The sequence below is a fragment of the Schistocerca piceifrons genome, chromosome 9, assembly GCF_021461385.2.
Source record: "Schistocerca piceifrons isolate TAMUIC-IGC-003096 chromosome 9, iqSchPice1.1, whole genome shotgun sequence".
Lineage (NCBI taxonomy): Eukaryota > Metazoa > Arthropoda > Insecta > Orthoptera > Acrididae > Schistocerca > Schistocerca piceifrons.
In genome coordinates, this window is record NC_060146.1 from 101,647,490 (window position 1) to 101,667,911 (window position 20,422).

Here is a 20,422-nt window from a genome sequence, read left to right on the forward strand (position 1 = left end):
GGTAAAAATGAGATTTGCATGAAATGAATAATAATGAAGCAGAAATGACTATAGAAGAAATGCAAAGGTGTTGAAGCACACATAACTGGGAAAGACAGATACATCATATAGGAAAATTAAAGAAATGTCCCTGAGAAAGAAATTATTACTTCTGAAAGATAGGACAATGCCCTGTACTTTTTACATCTCTGTAAACAGTATTACATATTTCACCTCCAGAATATTAATACTGTTCAGCAATTCTGTCACATTACTTATTAATCATATGTAAAATAAATTAGAAGTAATTTCCATAATATCAGTGTGAGTATATTAATAGTTTGTGAGAACACTTTAAAGAAGTAGTCTGTACTGGCTGCTTTTGCCTGTTACTGTATAATGTGACTCGTTCGGAAATTTGAAGCTGTGCACTAAATAAAATGTGAAAACTTGGTATTCTATGACTGCAGTATCAATGTGTCACAGTGGTAATTCAGCAACTCATACAGATATTTGGGTGTAAAGATTTAGAGGGATATGGAATGAAATGAGGTGACAAAGGCTTTTCAATTGTGTCATCTGCTCTTACTCTGTCAGTGCCCTTCAAAACCTCTGTGTGCTGAACACCGCCCATCCCTCAGTGCAACGGGTCCAGGAAAGCTGTCACTTGCTCACTCTTGATGGAGCCACTGTGATTTTTATGCGGGTTCCTGGTCATGTTGGTCTGACAGGAAATTAGGCCACTGATGCTGCTGCTGAGGTTACAGTCCTCGTATCTCAGCCTGCTACTTCTTACCTTCCCTCCGATGATCTCTGTGTTACCGTCTGTCAGCAGGTGGTGTCACTTTGGGATCACCACTGATCTTCCATCTCCCAGCAGCTTGGATGACCTCCTCTCAGCCCTCTCACCATGAGGAGATCATTTTAGCTAGGTTGTGTATTGGGCACTGTCATTTTAGCCATTGCCACTTGTTAAGTGGTGCTCCCCCACCACTTTGTGCTGATTGCACTCAACCTTTAACGGTCCCCCATTTCCTGACAGAATGCACTTTTTTTAGCCACTTATGTTCTCATTTGTGTTTGCTGTCTGAGTTACCTGCCATTTTAGCAAACGATGTGCAGGCTGTGTGCAGACTGTGTTTTAATTTTTATCCATTGTAGCCATATGGCGAAAGACACTTAATTTTTCATTCAGGACCTCCATTTCTCTATGATGTATTTTATAAATCTTTCTCCATGCCCCTGATTTTAGTTGTCTTGTCTTCCATTGATTAGGATTCATGTGTAGTTGTTTTTAACTCCTTTCTTTGTCTTCATGTTCTACAGTTTTGACATGGGTGCCCGTGACCCTAGTTGTTTTTGTGCTCTAAAACAAAACAAAACAAACAAACTGCATAATTTGAGTTGTAAAAAAAAAGAAAGAAAGAAAAATGTCTGATAGAAATTAAAGTTCAGAGGGAAGAAATAAAACTTTGAGGTTTGCCAGTGACATCATAATCCTGTCAGAGACAGTAAAGAACTTGGAAGAGCAGTTGAAAGGAATGGATGATGTTTTGAAAGGTGGATGTAAGATGAAAGTCAACAAAAGCAAAACAAAAATAACAGAATGTAGTCAGATTAAATCATGTGATGCTGAGGATTAGGTTATGAAACAAGACACTTAAAATAGTAGATGAAATTTGCTGTTTAGGCAGTAGAATAACTGATGAAGGTCAAAGCAGAGAGGATATAAATGCAGACTGGCACTGGCAAGAAAAGTGCTTCTTAAGAAGGGAAATTTGTTAACATCAAATACAGATGTGGGTCAAGAATACTTTCCTGAAAGTTTTTGAATGGAATATAGCCATATATGGAAGTGAAACATGGATGATAAACTGTTTAGACAGGAAGAGAATAGACTCTTTTGAAGTGCGGTGCTACAAAATAAAGCTGAAGATTACCTGGGCAGATCCTGCAACTAATGAGGAGGTACTAAACAGAATTGGGGAGATGAGAAATTTGCAGCTCCCAGGTGGTATTACATATTCCAAGACATCAAGGTATCAGCTGATCAGTAATTAGGGAAGTGTGGTGGGTAAATATGTGGAGGGAGACCAAGAGATGAATACAGTAAGCAGATTCAGAAGGACGTAGGATGCCATAGTTATTTGGAGGTGAAGAGGCTTGCACAGGATAAAATAACATGGAGAGCTGCATGAAACCAGTCTTCTGACTGAAGACCATAACAACAACAACATTAACAACAATTTGAGGTGCAGTTCTGCATAGCAAACTGTGAACTCAGTAGTGATAAAAGTGGTGGTTGTGGTAGCGATTTGGTGATGGTTGGGATGCTGATGCTCTAAGGTTCACGGAAGTTTTGTTTGAAAGTCCTATATTCATTTGATTTTGCTTTGCGAATCTTTCATATAACTTATAATTCACATTACATTTTTCTTTAAATTTTCTGTTGCAGCAATTTTTTATAAGAAGATAGTTTGTGGCTGTTTTTCTGTGTATCCATGTCACAACACGTGTGTGTGATCTACAGTTTTCGTGCCACCATTTATTGTGACTGCTGACACAGAATTGGTGTGCTAGGGGAACCCTGGGCGCACTGTCTGCCACGATGTGGAGTGCCCGCCCCCTGCATGCCCAGCCCGGGACGCGGTGCTAGTGGCAGGCGAGTGCTGTCCTCGCTGCCCACCCTCGCCTGGCTGTATCCATCGGGGCCGCTTCCTCTACGAGGGCCAGCTGTGGCTCAACCGTGAACATGGTTGCCACTCCTGCCTCTGCAAGGTCTGAACGTGTGGTGTGCACTTTCGTGTCATGTGTAGTTTGTGCACTCTGCAGATCGGTCAGCTTCATCACGTATGTCAGTCTCCCGCAACGCGAGACGCATACATCATGAAATATTCTTGTCAAAACCTTGTTTTCACCTTCATTATTTTCCATATCCTCTTTTTCTTCTTCTGTGCAGCTCATTGTTAGCTTGTAGCACAGAGTCACAATTACAAGGGTGGTCTGTAAAGTTCTTTGCCTCACCATAGATTACAGCACCAGATGGATGGTTTTTTTCCACAGAGGTCGATACAATTTTCTACATGCTCTGTGTGAAACTCCAAGTCATTCCATCCAATAATTCACCATAGACAGCAGTTTGAACAAAGTGCAGTGCTTGAAATCTCAGAAATGGTGAAAATTGAGTATCATATAGTGACAAAGTTTTTGGTAAAAGAGGGCTTGACGCCAGCTGAAATTCAATTAAGGCTCATAAATGTGGACAATGAATCTTCTTCAATTTACACTGTGAGTAATTGGGCTGCCAATTTTAAATGAGGCCATGGAGGTGTTCCAGTTGATTGCAGTAAAGACATCAAAAAAGTGTAACAGCTTCAGATACTATTGGAAAAAATGCACAATATGAACCTGAAAGATCAGTGTCCAAAGGTATGTGACATTGCCAAGGTTATGGGGATTTCGAAAGAATGAATCTGCTTCATTTTGCATGAAGAATTGCACATGAGAAAGTTTTATACAAGTTGGGGGAGCAGAAATGAATTCACATTTTTATATATTTTTGTAGTAACCAAATGATACCTTCCATTTATATTCAACAATGTGTGCAACATAGGCAGAATCAAAACAGCAATTGAATCAGTAGACAGAAGCCAGTTCTTCAGTTCCAAACAAGGCAAAGACAATGTTATCAGCAGGGGAGATCGTGGCACTGAAATAGTACCCCAAAAGGACATCTACTGTTACCATAGTAATGCTAAGTGTCAATAATGGACATTAGTCTTTCTTTTACTGGAGTATGTAGATTAGAGGTTATGTTCCAAGCAAAAATTTAATACAGACAGTATTCCAATATACCCGTGCTGCAGATGACATCTAGTATTAATAGTAACTTCCAGATTTCTTGTGCTGGCCAAAGGGCATACACAGTGTAAAAGAAAGTTAAAATACATATGTAACCTAAACAACAAAAAATCTGATATCAACACAGTATATACACTGAAGAGCCAATGAAGCTGGTACTCCTGCCTAATATCATGTAGGGCCCCGCAAGCACACAGAAGTGCCACAACATGACATAGTGTGGACTCTGCTAATGTCTGAAGTAGGGCTGGAGAGAATTGACACCATGAATCCTGCGGGGCTATCCATAAATCTGTAAGAGTACGAAGGAGTGGAAATTTCTGAGCAGCAGGTTGCAAGGCATTCCAGATGTGCTCAGTAATTTTCATTTCTAGGGAGTGTGGTGGCCAGCAGAAGTGTATAAATTCAGAAGAGTGTTCCTGGAGTCACTCTGTAGGAGTTCTGGATGTGTGGGTGTCACATTGTCCTGCTGGAATTGTCAAAGTCTGTTGAAATGCACAATGGGTATGAATGGATGCAGGTGATGAGATAGGATGCTTACATACGTGTCACCTGTCAGAGATGTATCTAGATGTATCAGGGGTCCCATATCACTCCAACTTCATGCCCCACACCATTACAAAGCCTCTACCAGCTTGAGCAGTCCCCTGCTGACATGCAGGATCCATGGATCCATGAGGTAGTCTCCATACCCATACATGTTCATCTGCTCAATACAATTTGAAATGAGACTCATCCGACCAGGCAACGTGTTTCCAGTCATCAACAGTCCAATGTCAATGTTGACAGGCCCAGGCAAGGCATAAAGCTTTGTGTCGTGCAGTTGCCAAAGGTACATGAGATGGTCTTTGGGTCCTGAAGCCCATATCAATGATGTTTCATTGGCTGGATTGCTTGCTGATACTTGCTGATGGCCTAGCATTGAAATCTGCAGCAGTTTGCAAAAGGGTTGCACTTCTGTCATGTTGCATGATTCTCTTCAGTCGTTGTTGGTCCTGTTCTTACAGGATCTTTTTCTGGCTGCAGCGATGTCAGAGATTTGGTGTTACACCAGATTTCTGATATTCACAATACACTCGTGAAATGGTTGTGTGGGAAAATCCCCACTTCATCGCTACCTTGGAGATGCTGTGTCCCGTTGCTCGTGCCCCGACTATAACACCATGTTCAAACTCACTTAAATCTTGATAACCTGCCATTGTAACAGCAGTAACTGATCTAACAACCACTCCAGACACTTGTAGTCTTATATAGGCATTGCCAATCACAGCACCGTCTCCTGCGTGTTTACATATCTCTGTATTTCAATATGCATACTTATATCAGTTTCTTTGGCACTTCAGTGTATTTTCACAAATGCCATACACTAACTTTCTCTATTGACTCTCTATTGACTCATCCGACCAGGCAACGTGTTTCCAGTCATCAACAGTCCAATGTCAATGTTGACAGGCCCAGGCAAGGCATAAAGCTTTGTGTCGTGCAGTTGCCAAAGGTACATGAGATGGTCTTTGGGTCCTGAAGCCCATATCAATGATGTTTCATTGGCTGGATTGCTTGCTGACACTTGCTGATGGCCTAGCATTGAAATCTGCAGCAGTTTGCAAAAGGGTTGCACTTCTGTCATGTTGCATGATTCTCTTCAGTCGTTGTTGGTCCTGTTCTTACAGGATCTTTTTCTGGCTGCAGCGATGTCAGAGATTTGGTGTTACACCAGATTTCTGATATTCACAATACACTCGTGAAATGGTTGTGTGGGAAAATCCCCACTTCATCGCTACCTTGGAGATGCTGTGTCCCGTTGCTCGTGCCCCGACTATAACACCATGTTCAAACTCACTTAAATCTTGATAACCTGCCATTGTAACAGCAGTAACTGATCTAACAACCACTCCAGACACTTGTAGTCTTATATAGGCATTGCCAATCACAGCACCGTCTCCTGCGTGTTTACATATCTCTGTATTTCAATATGCATACTTATATCAGTTTCTTTGGCACTTCAGTGTATTTTCACAAATGCCATACACTAACTTTCTCTATTGAATGTAAAAATACTTTTTGTTTACTCCCACTTGTGTAGGGAGAGATGACCATAGCAATACAATAAAGTAAATCAGAGCTCGCATGGAAAGATTTAGGTTTTCATTTTTTTGATGTGCTAGTCAAGAGTTGCACAGTCAAGAAATAGTGTGAAAATAGTTGTATTAACCCTCTGCCAAGCAATTAATTGTGAATTGCAGAGTTATACGTAGACATAAATGCATATGCAGGCAGTTGGCCATGGCCTTGTTGAAAGAACCATCTGACATTTGTCCAAAGTGATTTAGGAATACCTAATGGCTGGACAGAGCACAGGCCTTTGTCCTCCTGAATCTGAGGGCCATGTCTCAACAAACTCACCACATCATCAGGTTGTATATATTTCTATTACATTTGTACTTAGTTTGAATAAGTTAGCTTTTTCTGTTGCTAACATAAAAAATACACTGAAGTGACTAAAGTCGTGGGATAGCAATATTCACACATAGAAAGCAGTAGTATCATGTACACAAGCTATAAAAGGGCAGTGCATTGGTGGAGTTGTCATTTCTACTTAGGTGATTTGTGTGGAAAGGTCTCCAACATGATTATGGCCACAAGATGGGAATTAACAGACTTTGAATGCAGAATGGTAGCTGGAGCTGGATGCGTGGGACATTCCATTTTAGAAATCGTCAGGCAATTCAATATTCCACAATCCACAGTGTCAAGAGTGTGCTGAGAATGCCACACTTCAGACATTACCTCCCACCACAGACAACATGGTGGCTAACGGCCTTTACTTAACAATCGAGAGCAGCGGCATTTGCTGTGAGTTGTCAATGATAATAGATGAGGAACACTGTGTGAAATAACTGCAGAAATCCGTGTGGGATGCACAACATACTTATCCGTTAGGAATTTGCAGCAAAATTTTGCATTAGCAGGCTATGGTAGCAGATGACCGTCATGAGCCCCTTTGCTAACAGCATGACATCACCTGCAGCGCCTCTCCTGGTCTCGTGACCGTACTATATCAGTTGGACCTTAGGTGACTGGAAATCTGTGGCATGGTCAAATGAGTCCCAATTTTGGTTGGTAAGAGCTGATGGTAGGGTCTGAGTGTGGCGCAGCCCCCATGAAGCTGTGGATCCAAGTTGCCAACAAGGCACTGTGCAAACTGGTGATGGTTCCAAAATGGTGTGGGTGTTTACATGGAATGAACTGGATCCTCAGATGTTCGACTATTTGGAGGCCATTTGCAGCCACCCAAGGATGTGATATTCCCAAATAAATAAATAAATATATATATATATATATATATATATATATATATATATATATATATATACATTTTTTTTTGACAGTGTGTCGTGTCACTGGACCCCAATTGTATGTGATCGGTTTGAAAATGCTATGTCCTCGACTGTCACCTCCACTGTGGCTACTGTCTCGAGATGGCTTTGCCATCTTTCTCCAAAGGGAAGAGGAATGCTTTGTACCTCAAGTGCTCAATATTCCGGCATGACACCACAAAGCAATACCCTGCATATTGCTGTCACACCAGGTGCCTGCAGCTGACACTGTTGGACTTCACTGTGCCATACGCTGTGGTAGGGAGGGCGCCGCGATCACAGGACAGCTGGCACTATTTCGCATCCACAAAGCCACATGACATCGGCTGTTTCCAAGTACCCTTATGCCGGGTGGCCAATATAGGACTGCCTCCTGCAGCTCTCCAGGGGTGTGAGCTGATGAGTGTGCTGTCAAGTAAACGACGAGTCACCAATACAGCACTACCAGGTGAAGACAATGCGAGTGCACCACCAATTGGGATCACAACCGATTCCGACCTTGGAGAGCAATCGATGGTGACAGACTGTGTGCTAAGATCAGAATGATCTCTCTTGCTCTTTGTAGAGATTCAGTTTCTGTGTTCCATGTTTTCGTGTTGTTTCATTAGAGAAATAAATTCTGTAGTTCAAGGCTACCTGGGAACTGCCCTTTTTCAGCATGCACCATCCCACAACGGGATATATCCAAAAACATTCTGTACGGAAATACGGAAGCGTCCGATCCCGCCTGTCTGCTTTGACCCATGACGTCACAAATATGGCGGAAACGACCATAAACCATGATTCCAATATGGCGCATATAAAGTTGTTATGTACACATTATGAGGACAAAAATACATCGAAAAACAAACACACACACACATTCCACAAAAAGCCTAATGACACTAACGTGACAAGTGCGGGAAATAGGAGGTTTTTGGGTGGGTACAAACTAAATATAAACAAATTTACACACCCACCCCCATACAAAACCACACAAAACGATGAAAAAAACTGACATCACAAAACTCCCCAAATACCACTAAACACAGTATCATCTGGAATCGGACACTTCCCTTGACCTATATAGCTCAACAGCAGCTCCCGATCCCATAAATTAGGTCCTAAACACTTCCCTTGACCTATATAGCTCAAAAACATCTCCCGATACCAATACCAACATTCACAGCCATACATTGGGATCGAACACTTCTCTTGACCTGTTATCCTTACGACATCTCCACATACAGCCATCCATGGTCTGAGACGCCGGAACTTTAAGTAAGCCTCATTTCTTCACGACATACTGAACACTTCACAACTTCATCCAAAAATCTGAATAGTTGAGGAAATTTTATTAGAGACAATGCACTGTCCCCTATCATAGTTGACAACCGAAAACTGTTGACCCTGTCAGTCATATCCATACCTACCAAAGACATAAAAAAAGCAATTTACCAAAATTCACACGACGCCACACTCTCAAACTAAACCAAAAACATCACCTAACACACCACCAGAGAGCACCACCGATCGCATCAAAATGACACCTACAAACATGCCACTCTCACAAACTAAATTCCGCGCCGTCGTGACGTCACACACAACACCCTTACGTCATGGGTCAAAGCCAACGGGTGGGATCGGACACTTCGGTCGACCCTTCTGTACTACTCGAACGAATAGTTTGGCCACCCAAATTACCTGAAATGAATCCCATCAAACATTTATGGGCATAAATGAGGGGTCAGTTCATGCACAAACTCCTGCAACACTTTTGCAATTTTGGTCGGCTATAGAGGCAGCATGGTTCAATATTTCTGCAGAGGACTTCCAGTGACTTGTTGAGTCCATGCCACATTGAGTTTCTGCACTACACCAGGCAGAAGTAGTTCCGAGATGATATTAGGAGGTATTCCATGACTTTTGTCATGCAGTATAATTATCTAACTCTTCATGAGGGGCTGATGACTCAGATAAAATGGTGTGACTTTGGTATTATGGTCTAGAATAATCTGTATAATTGTTATTGTTATTATTATAATTTCTCTTTCCTGTCTCAGACATTATGTCTGGTTAAAAATGGAAAGTGATGCGGACCTTGATCAAGCGTGACTTCCTTTTAACTGTACGGTATATGTTACATTGCATTTAGGAACTTTCGGGTAATTGAACAGGTATCAATAATTACAGATTTCTGTAGTTGCATATATATGTTTGGATGTAGCTGTTTTGCGTTGATGTACTTGTGGATATTGTGTGGCATGACTCCTGTAGTTGATAGTATAATTGATATGATGTCAACTTTATCCTGATGCCACATGTCTTTGACTTCCTCAGCCAGTTGGATGTATATTTCAATTTTTCCTCCTGTTTTCTTCTTTATATTATTATTATTATTATTGTTATTATTATTATTATTATTATTATTATTATTATTAACTCCAACTCTCTAAGTAATCTTTCACTGTCAAGTATGCAATTTTTAATAGGTAAGGTTTGACTGCCTTTTAAAATAAATGTATTTTAAGCAACTCTCCCATCTGCTTGGGCAATATGTTATTCATTTTAATCTCTGATATGAAATGCTGTTTGAAGTTTCTATGTTAGTTTTTCCTTTCTGAATGTAAATCCAAAGTGAATCTTGTGTCACAATTGTGTACACTGTATAACTATTGGTAATGTACTTTTCTTTGTTTCTCCTGATGTGCACAATAATAATTCATTTAACACAATATGGATACACAATTTTTTAAAATATTTCTTTGCAGTGAGCTCAACTACTGCTGTTAGTTATTATCCTTACAGGCCTTTCCCCAGTTTGGACAATGTATCCATGTTTTGTACATTTTACCCTAGAAAAGTATCTCACAGCTGTGAAATGAATGTACATAGGAGTAGTATGTCACCACAAAGCACTGACTTTTGCACTTTGATGATAGCATTCAAGGGCCATAACATGCTGCTCACAATCTAATTGCCAATATCTTAGTGTTCATTCCATGTCAGCTGACAATCAATATTCATCACTAAAAACTAGAGTTATCACATTTAAAATGATAAGTTGTCTTCTGTGTGTAAGCAATCCTGTGTCCGGCCATCACGATTTAGGTTTTCCGTGATTTCCCTAAATGGTTTCTTTGAAAGAGCACGGCCAACTTCCTTCCCCATCCTTCCTTAATCTGACGAGACCGATGACCTCGCTGTTAGGTCTCTTCCCCCAAACAACCCAACCCATATACACTGTCTGATGATAAAAGTGAAGCACACTGGAGGAGAAAATGAAATTCCACGAGTCGAGAGGGTATGTGATGATATTTCAGCGATTACAATATCTAGCCAAGTTTTCAAGCAACTTGGCACTGTGACAATATTTATCAGTACAACACTGCATAACCTCTGACCTGAATGTGTGCACTGAGTCAGTCAAGAAGTGTGTCATGAAATCATTGTAGACTTTCCTGAGGCAAGCTAGCTCACAACTGTTGTGTTGCTCCTCAATATCCTGAATACTCGCACTGGAACGGAGTTGACATCTGAGCTGGTCCCACACATGTTCTATTGGGGGCAAATACAGATAACTTGCCAGTCACGGGAGTATCTCACCGTCACACACAGTTCATAGAAACATGTGCCACATCTCGATGAGCACTGTCCTCCTATCGGAAAATTGCACCGCGATACTGTCACACCAGAGGTAACACATCAGAATGCACGACGTCTGACTGTACCATTGTCCCGTCAGAGTTTCCCAGTCACTACCAGCCGAGACCCATGAAGGCACACCTGGTAGCTTCCCACATCATGATGGCAGGAGTAGCGTTTGGGTGCCTACCCAAAATATTGGAAGAAATGGACCTTTCCCCAGGTCACCACCATACCCTCTGATGGCGATCATCAGGAATAGTGCACAACCGTGATTCGGCACTGACCCCAGTGTGATACCGTTCACCAGCAGTCCGTGCTTCCAGATCTTGACACCACTCCACATGCAGTCGTTTGTGTTGTGATGTTAACGGCAGCCTATGCAAGAGACAGTAATTTCTTAGTCGAGCTGTTGCTAATCTCTGAACAGTGGTGAGAGATGACACAGACTGTTGCAGGGAGTCTATTACTTGTTCACAGATGGCAGGCACAGATGTGGAGGGTTTACAACACACTCACTGCACAATATGGTGATCTTCTCTTGTGGTGGTCAGACTCCTAATGAGGCCCCTTTCAAACTCTGTCAGATGCCACTAATACTGTCTCTCAAGAGTGCCTAGCACTGCAGTGTCCTTCTGTGACCACTCATCATCCGACACTGTTCACACCCCTTTTATTCCTGTCAGGCCTGTTAACAACACTAAATGTGACTAACATTAATGCACTTTGATGGCTGTTCTACTTGTTACAGAGAACTGCAGCTCCAACCACTTACATACCTGCTGCCAATGTGCACATGTGCAAAGTTACATTGACTTCTCACCGTGTCTTCTGGGTGCTTCACTTTTGTTTGTCAGACAATGTATATTAAAAACAGAATTAGTCCTGACATATTCCCTTGAGTAACATCTACGTTAATATCTTTAGGGTATGTTAATTGTTTCAGTAAAAATTGAGCATCATTTGAAAAGTAGGGCACCTATAACCATATGCACCATATTTTCTAAGTGTGACTGGAACCAATCATTAACTAATTCCCCTACACCTAGTGCTTCTATTTTGTTTAGTAATATTTTATTTGATTGTCAACCATGTCAAAACTCTTGGATGAGTCTAAAAATTTGCCTATAACACAGTCATTATAAGTTGTTTTGAAATTTCATGGCAGGTTAAAACTGTGTGTCACACCAGGTCTCGAACACGGAACCTTTCCTTTCACGGGCAATGCTCTTATGAGTTTAGAAGGTAGGAGAAAGGTAGTGACAGAAGTAAAGCTGTGGGAGCAGATCGTGCATCATGCCTGGCTAGTGTGGTTGGTAAGAGTATTGGTCACGAATGGGAAGGTTTTGGGTTAAGTCCCAATCTTGCACAAAATTTAATCAGGTAGGAAGTTTCAAGTGGTCCACTAATTACTGTATTTCTCTGTAGCCATCCAAGAAGGTAAATTTTTCAGGCCAAACGTTTAGAGAAGTTAAACACTATTGTGTCATAAGAAAAACCGGAAGCACTGTGTCACTGTATGACTGCTAGGTTTTATCAAATATGACTGATTTTAAACTTATAGACAGTTTAAGAACCTTCAACATCGCAGTGCATCAGCAATCGTTGGTTAATATATTAAAAAACTAAAAACCCGCCTCGATTGCGAAAAAAGCACCTAGTGTCAAGTGTTAACCCAGGTTTCGGCCTATCAATAGGCCGGAGTGAGGTGGAGCGTACACCATTAAGTTAAGTAGTGGTTTTGACTTTGTACATATGTACTGTTTGTGTTTTCCTTTCTTTTTCATTTGTAAATGTATAGCTATGGTGTTCTTTTAATCATTGACAAAGGTCTTCTTAGGCACTTGTGGGTTTTATTGTTGTTCTGAAGAAGGTGTAGTTATCTACACCAAAACCTGGGTTACCACTTAACACTAGGTGCTTTTTCGCAATGGAGGCGGGTTTTTAGTTTTTTAATATAAACAGTTTACCTTGCAATCTATTCTTGTTAGACTGTAGCTCCTAAACTGATAAGTTACTTTGAGACAATAGGAATTGTTTATGAATCTGAAATCAGCCTTACCTTAAAAAAACTTTGTAATCTCAATCTGCTAAATAAAAAACACTCATTCAAACATGTATATTAATGCTCAGGGTCTTACCTTTTTTCAGTTAAAGTTCACTGTGTCTTCTATTGTCAGATGTTCACTCTGGATGCTGTTATTTCAGTTTAGGTAACACTGACATAGTTTCCAAAATAAATATATATATTTTGAAATAATAAGTTGCCTATTGTCTTTAACAATGTGGTATAGTAATTCAACAGTATACATCAACCTTGTCGCACTAGATCCTATTAAGATTTCATATTACTGTTCAAGATATATTTTTGAAGATCTATGCACGAATAATCTTTACAATAAATCTTTCAAAATTGGCGTTTAACAAGTGGCATAATTCTGATGTTTTATGTGGAATGATGCAGATTTCACAGAGTTATCAAAACCAGCAAGGTCTGTACGAGCAGAAATAAGTGGGACAAGAAACACTGTGTCTCGTAGGTGCAGCCACTGGCAGTTGTTGCAGCCCACCCAGAATTTCTTCTATATGAAACAAACCATTCAAGACACGCTTCAGTAGAATTCACTCTCACAGAGTTAACGCATAGAAACATGACAAACAAGTTCATTAGCTCCTTTTGTTAAATTTTACCCTACAGAAGCCCATTTTGCATTGGTCAACAGTAGAGGATCGTTTCACTACATGCTACACATACAGTTCATGAATAATCAGAAAAGCATTTATCAAACATGTACCTGAAAAAACTAATCAGTTGGAGAGGCAGTCTGAAGTCTTGTGAAAAAAGGAAGATTAAGGTTTAAGATCCCACTTGGACTGTATTTTCTCAAAACAAAGCACTCTGGAATTTTCCATGAGCAATATAGAGAAACCATGGGGAATGTAAATGTGGAAGGCTGGATGGGGATTTGATTACATATCATCACTCCTTTATTTCTTTTTTTAAATTAAAAATAAAATGATATAATGCAGCAGAAGTGTAGAGAGGAATTTTGTGTACATCACTGTTGGTCGTAACATTATTTCGTGTCTGCCCAGAGTACAGTGGAACAAAAAACTGTAAAATAAAACATTGTGTTCCAGAATGGCCAAGTGGAATGCAGCCCTGTGGAGTGCACACTGCAGTGCTACCACCCACGGCTCACGCCCGGCGAGTGCTGTCCCCTGTGCAAGGGTTGCCAGTACGGCAGCCGCACATACGACGACGGCCAGCTGTTCCCACACCCGTCGCTGCCCTGCACCACCTGTGTCTGTCAGGTACGGGTGCGCACACATCTGCTTCACTCAGCTCAGAACACCGCAAAGAGGAGCATCCCTGATGGTTCTGGTGTCTTTCCTAGACTAAAGACACACTTTTTTGCCTTCTCGCTATTTACAAGTCATTCTGAAACTAATGCCTCCTATCATTTTGCATCGACTTTCGGTGTCCGAGCCAGATTATGTTGGTGTAGTAATAATTTTTGAACCTTTGCAGTAGTATGCTGCCCATTTTGTTGCCCTGCAACAGACAGCAGCATCAAGGGAGCATTCCAGAAAGATGTCAGACGTTGACTGCTGAACAAATTACACCAATTCAGATCCATCTGTGCTTGAAAAAGGTGTTTGGAGATGTACAGTATATGCAAGTAATGTGAAATCCTGGGTACTGCATTTCAGTAGTGTTGAAATAGATATGCATGACAAACCACACCCCGGTCAACCTGCTCGGCATGCTTCTCTCATAATGAACAGTGCCTCGATCAACTCCTGTACGATGAAAGGTGGATCGTGACTGAGGAATTGTGTACACAGCTGAATGTTAACTGAAATGCCTTAAAAGAGATGTTACATAACTTAGGTTATGCAAAGTGTGCACAACATAGGTCCCATGGATGCTTATGTGAAAAAGAATGTTGAATGGAAATCAGTTGGGACCTACTGAACCTGTATTACGCTGAAGGTGACAATTTTCTGAACATCATTATCCCTTGAACTGTCACAACTACAAGCCAGAATTCAAAAGGTAGTTCACAGAGTGGCAACATTTGAGCTCTCCTGCAAATAAGGTAAAGACAAAGCCATCTGCAGGCAAAGTGATGTGCACTGCCTTCTCGGATACAAATGGTATGGTTCTTTTCAGTGTCTCCGAGAGTAAAGTAAGTAAAGCAAGCCTCAATAACTGTCAGTTCATAACACTACACTGGCACACTGCCTGGGCTGGAAGCTTGAATTTCCAGTGTCAGGCATAAAAGACGACAAACTTCCAATCAAAACACAATAATGCTCGGCCCCACAACAGTTTTGCGACTGTGGAACTCATTGCCATATTTGACTAGACTCTCTGACCACATCCACCACACATTCCTGAATTACTGTCATTAGAGTTCCACCTCTATGGGCATGCACAAGACGTACTACATTGCCAACATTTTCCAGACTCAGATGCTGTCACTGGAGCTGTAAGGCAGTAGCTAGCCTCAGTCAGTTCAGGTCTTTATGAGTGTGCAGTGTGCAGCATCTTCTTCATCATTGGCAAAAGTGCATAATGAATGGTGACGACCATGTGGAAATGTGACAGTATGTTGCTGAAATATTGCACTATGCAATTGTGTTACTGTCATTTCTATAACTATTGTAGTTTTTGTGAAAATAAATGGGAGGCACTAGTTTTTGAATGACTTTCATACTTTCTGATAACATTTACCTTGTAAATATCAAAATTAATTAAGGCCTTGGTTTCAAAATTATCATCATTCAGACAGTAATTAATGTCTTGCTAATTCCTAAGGTGTAGTTAGTACGAGGGTCACTCCAAAAGAAATGCACACTATTTTTTTTAAAAAAATCCATCTTTTATTCTACAGGTTTGAAAGTTTCACAGTGTGTAGATACATCCTTTAGGAACAATATTTTCATTTCTCCACATAATTTCCATCCCTCACAACTGCCTTACACCATCTTGGAACCAGCGCCTGTATATCCACATGGTAAAATTCTGGACCAACCTCCACTGATTGCCTCTTCATCTCTGGTGAAAAATGATGAAGCCATGTTTCATCACTTGTCACAATTCTTCCAAAAAATTCATCTCCACCATTCTCATACTGTTTCAAAAGTTCTCTGCATACCATTTTTCTTTTTTCTTTGTGAGCCACTGTCAGCATCCTGGGAACCCACCTGGCACAAACCTTTTTTAACGCCAACACTTTCAGTATTCTGCAAACACTTCCTTCCCCTATTGCAACATAGCATGACAATTAGTTCACTGTGATGTGTCTGTCAGCAGTCACCAATTCATCAACTCTCTGCACATTGTCTGGAGTGCGTGCAGTATGAGGCCTGCCACTGCTAGGACAATCATCAATATTGCCGTGCCCGCTGTCATCACATAATCTGCTTGCCCACTTACTAACTGTACAGCGATCGATAGCAGCATCTCCATACACCTTTTTCAACCTCTTGTGGATGTTTCCCACTGTCTCGTTTTCACAGCACAGGAATTCAATGACAGCACGTTGCTTCTGACAAACGTCATGTTTAGCAGCCATCTTGAAGACACGCTGTGATGGCGCCACTCACAGGAATAGGTTGAACTAAGATTGAAAACACACTCTAAAACTTTCACACATGCAGAATGAAAACTATATTTTTACAAAAATAGTGTGCATTTCTCTTTGAGTGACCCTCGTATTACTGGGGAATTTCAATGTACAGAAGAACTTGATATGCAAAATAAATGCTTGTGTTTTAAAATTTCAACCACACTAAAAACTTTTGCTGGAACATTGACCTACACTGATTTGAAGTAATAATGAATATGTCATGTGAGCTGAAAGTTTGTGCAAGACTGGAACTCAAATCTGAATTCCCTCTTTATCACAAGCAATCACATTCACTGTTAAGCTATTTGATCACACCTCCAGGCTTAACTCAAACTTTCATTGTCACTGAAGCTTCCATCACTACCAATGGGGTGTATGGGAATATCTGCATTGGTGGGACAGAGCCAGTGGAGAATAGTTGCTCGGTTGCAACAAGGAATATACAGGATGAACCAGAACTCGACCGGCAAGCTTTCAGAGGAGGTAGGATGGACCAAAACGAGAAAGAAGTCCAGTAAAGATAGGCTGTAAAGTGCATACCTTAAGATCCATGAACACTTGTTCATCTTTGCTACTGTGAAATTTATCCCTTCTATTGAACAAGTCCTCATAACTCATAAAGTTGTTGAACAGAGGCACAATAAAAATAAAAAGAAAAATTATATCCACGTGACCGAGGTGAGTCACATAGGACACCTATAAAGTATTTTAAAAATTTGGAAACTTCTTTTACATTCAAATGCTTATTAATGTGTCCCTATGCCTTTAATATTTGTAGCCATTTGTAGTTGCCATATTCATTTTGAGTTGCCTTGTACACGATTCTCAGTCAGTGATATAACCGTTGCACAAGAGGTCGCATTTTGACACAGTCTCGTTTTTATGTAGATCATTTGTGTAGACTTTTCTGCTCTCACCCAGCAAGGAAACATCACATGCTATCCAGAGGTGTGTCCAGTGGCCAACTGCTCGCACCCCCTGCTGGCTCCCTCTGGGGGCGGCGGCAGTGGCAGCTGCTGCCCCCGCTGCCTGCACTGCCTCCTCGAGGGACAGAGGCTGCTGCATGGCACCTCCATCCTCCTGCTGTCTGCCAACACCACCTGCCACAACTGCTCCTGCCATGTAAGTGCACAGAGGTACACGTATCTGAGTTAACAATAGATGCTTTGGGTTTCGTATTCTATCTCAAAACTTTACCTGTGTGCAGTCCTTCTGAATCTCTCTCTCTCTCTCTCTCTCTCTCTCTCTCTCTCTCTCTCTCTCACACACACACACACACACACACACACACACACACACACACACACACACCCTTCCCCTTCCCCTTCCCTTCCCACTGCCCCTCTCTATCCTTGTCCCCTTCCCCCTCCCATTCCTCACCCCCTCATGCACCCCCCACCCCAATCCCCACCCTCCACTAAAGCTCCTCACACCACCTAACCACCCACCACTCTTCCCCAACCCCTCAACCTCTGTCATCATTCTCAACCTCACCACTTTCTCTGTTTTTGACATGAGGGGAAAAAGTTGTGGACACATAATTTCAGGTCATCAATGGCCTTATTTTGTTGAATACATCAGTTCTCACGAGATCACAGAGGTTAAGCAATGTCAAGGTTGGTCAGTATTTGGGTTGATAACCACCTGTGTACCCTATGTGCTGGTGGCAGCTCGCCATTTTCCCTACAGCAAAGGGTAGGAGGAGTGGTAGCATACAGTTTCTTCTCACAAGACTTTGTGCCAGTGTCCTGGAATAAAGTCCAAAGCTCTCTGCAGTGTTTGATGATATGAGGGCATGCGGCACTGTCATTGTGATCTGTCAGTCAGATGGGTACGTTAAACTCTGTGGCCCACTAAAGTGCTGTTCAAGAGAGTAGGGTACATGCTGGCAGTGGGTTTCACCCTCTTTCTTCTCTCATCATCATCACAGTCTGACACAAACATGACATCACACTACACGCCCATTACTGTCAGCTACACTTATCAGGTACATCTACATCTCACACTTCACAAAGTAAAGGTGCCATTGTGTGTGAAGAACAAAGAAAAGCTTTCCACTTAAGTGGCTACACCTGCTCTTTGAAGTCTCCTAGCCAACAACTTTGCTGTGTGAGAATGGCTGAAAAGTTGTCAGTCAAAACTTAGTAACATGAATTAAAAGTACACATGGTGTGCATCTGAAAAAGATGGGACTTTAATTTGTAGTTGGTGCCAAATCTCAGAAGGCCTAATATAAATGAGTTGGATCAAACAATTGAAAGTCCAGGCTGGAATAACAACAATATTATGAAAATGATAGGTTGCTAAAAAAGGACTTCCAGCCAAAAGCTTAGATGTATAACAGTCCTTTCGTTGTGCCTGTCTGTGACTCACAGTGTCCTTTTTGAGGCGAGTAGCAGCCTATCCCATTCAATTGGATCAAAAGTTCACTTGAGAAAACTAAAAACAATGTGAGCCAGCATTGCTAACCAGTACTTACCTCCAACTGGTTAAATATTTAGTACTGCTGAAAAAAAGTATAAAAGTAAAAGTGAGACACTACCTAACTTTCACAACAAGAGTTTGATAAGCTGGGGATGTTTGGAAGGACTCAGACACCAGAATGAGAGGGAGCCACCTGTAATGAGATAAACAGAAATGAAGAGGGAGGAGTGAGAGGGAGGAAGAGGCCAAAGCATCTGTCTGCTCTCTGACAAAAGCACTGATCATTCTAAAAGCTAAGGTAGTGTATGGGCTTTGGTGTGGGTGCATCTGTAGTACTAAATATTTTATGCATCTGTAGTACTAAATGTTTTACCCTGTAGTGGCCAGCTATTGTGTCTAATATTTTTTAATATAAATAAATTGCATATGTACCAGTTTGTGGGGTACCGCTTGCATAACCAGAGCTTTCTTACTGATGTGAACTTAAACAATTTGTGAATTTTGGTGCCAGTCCATGTAATGGACAGTGAAGTGACAAAGTATTGATTGTGATGATTCACAAGGCAAGTTCTCAAACTGAAATCTAAATATTCATAGCAAATGACTCTTCCTGCATGGCAGACTGAATATACTCTGGTCTTTTTTCCACATTGGATTGTTTTCAATTAGTTGCACTTCAAGAAACAGCAACTTGGAAGTGACAGTAGCAAAAATAAAAAAAAATTAAAAATGCATTAGGAAAGCATATAAGCACATGACAAACTGCCGCCAGATGCACCATAATAGTACAACTTTTCACTCCAATAATAAAAATAATTAATGTTGCCACTTTCAGTCTGGTAGTTAGATGACAGAACTGTAGTACTCTGTGACAATCTGAATAAAACCTAAATCAAACAATGAAAAATCTAGGATGGAATATAACAATATTATGAGAAAGAAAGTAACTATTCACCATGTAGCAGAGACGTTGAGTTGCAGATAGGCACAACAAAAAGACTGTTGGAAAGTGAGTTTCAGCCAACAAGACCATTGCTGAAAATAGACAAAACACACACACAAATGCCATACTGACTGTAAGCAGCAGTGCATGATGGGAGAGGCAACCAGGTGGTGGAGGTAAGCAGTAAACAGGGATGGGGGATGACAAACAACAATGTTGTCTGTCTGCATGAACGGCCATGACAGACAGTGGCCAAGAAACAGCTGGACTGCCCCATTGCTGAGCTCGCTGCCCAATATGATGTTCTTCATTCCAATTATGCTTCACAGCCTGTGCCACACAGATCCTTCCCACCAACACCAGCTTCCAACTTTTCTGTATTGCGCAGGTGGGAACTCCCCCTGCAATATATCCTATGTTCTGAATAGAGGTGGAGGGACTAAGAATGTGATTTATATATATTGGAAACTGATTAAAAAAATTGCTGTCTCAAGAATTAAAAGAGAAATTTTGAAAGAATGATTGAAAAAAAATTGGAAGGTACACCTATCCTGAGTGAACTTTAACTGGCTCTA

General features: G+C 41.1%; 1 protein-coding gene across 3 annotated transcripts in view; it reads left to right on the forward strand.

Moving 5' to 3' along the window:
• Positions 1-20,422, forward strand: part of LOC124717139 — a 149,280-nt gene that overhangs the window by 115,779 nt on the left and 13,079 nt on the right. For 2 of the 3 annotated variants that reach the window (XM_047243885.1, XM_047243887.1), the window contains exons 9-11: positions 2,560-2,757; positions 13,983-14,156; positions 17,402-17,602. In XM_047243885.1, the coding sequence (XP_047099841.1) occupies positions 2,560-2,757; positions 13,983-14,156; positions 17,402-17,602 (573 nt within the window). The remainder of the gene's footprint in view (positions 1-2,559; positions 2,758-13,982; positions 14,157-17,401; positions 17,603-20,422) is intronic. The other variant, XM_047243886.1, reaches the window with a different exon arrangement.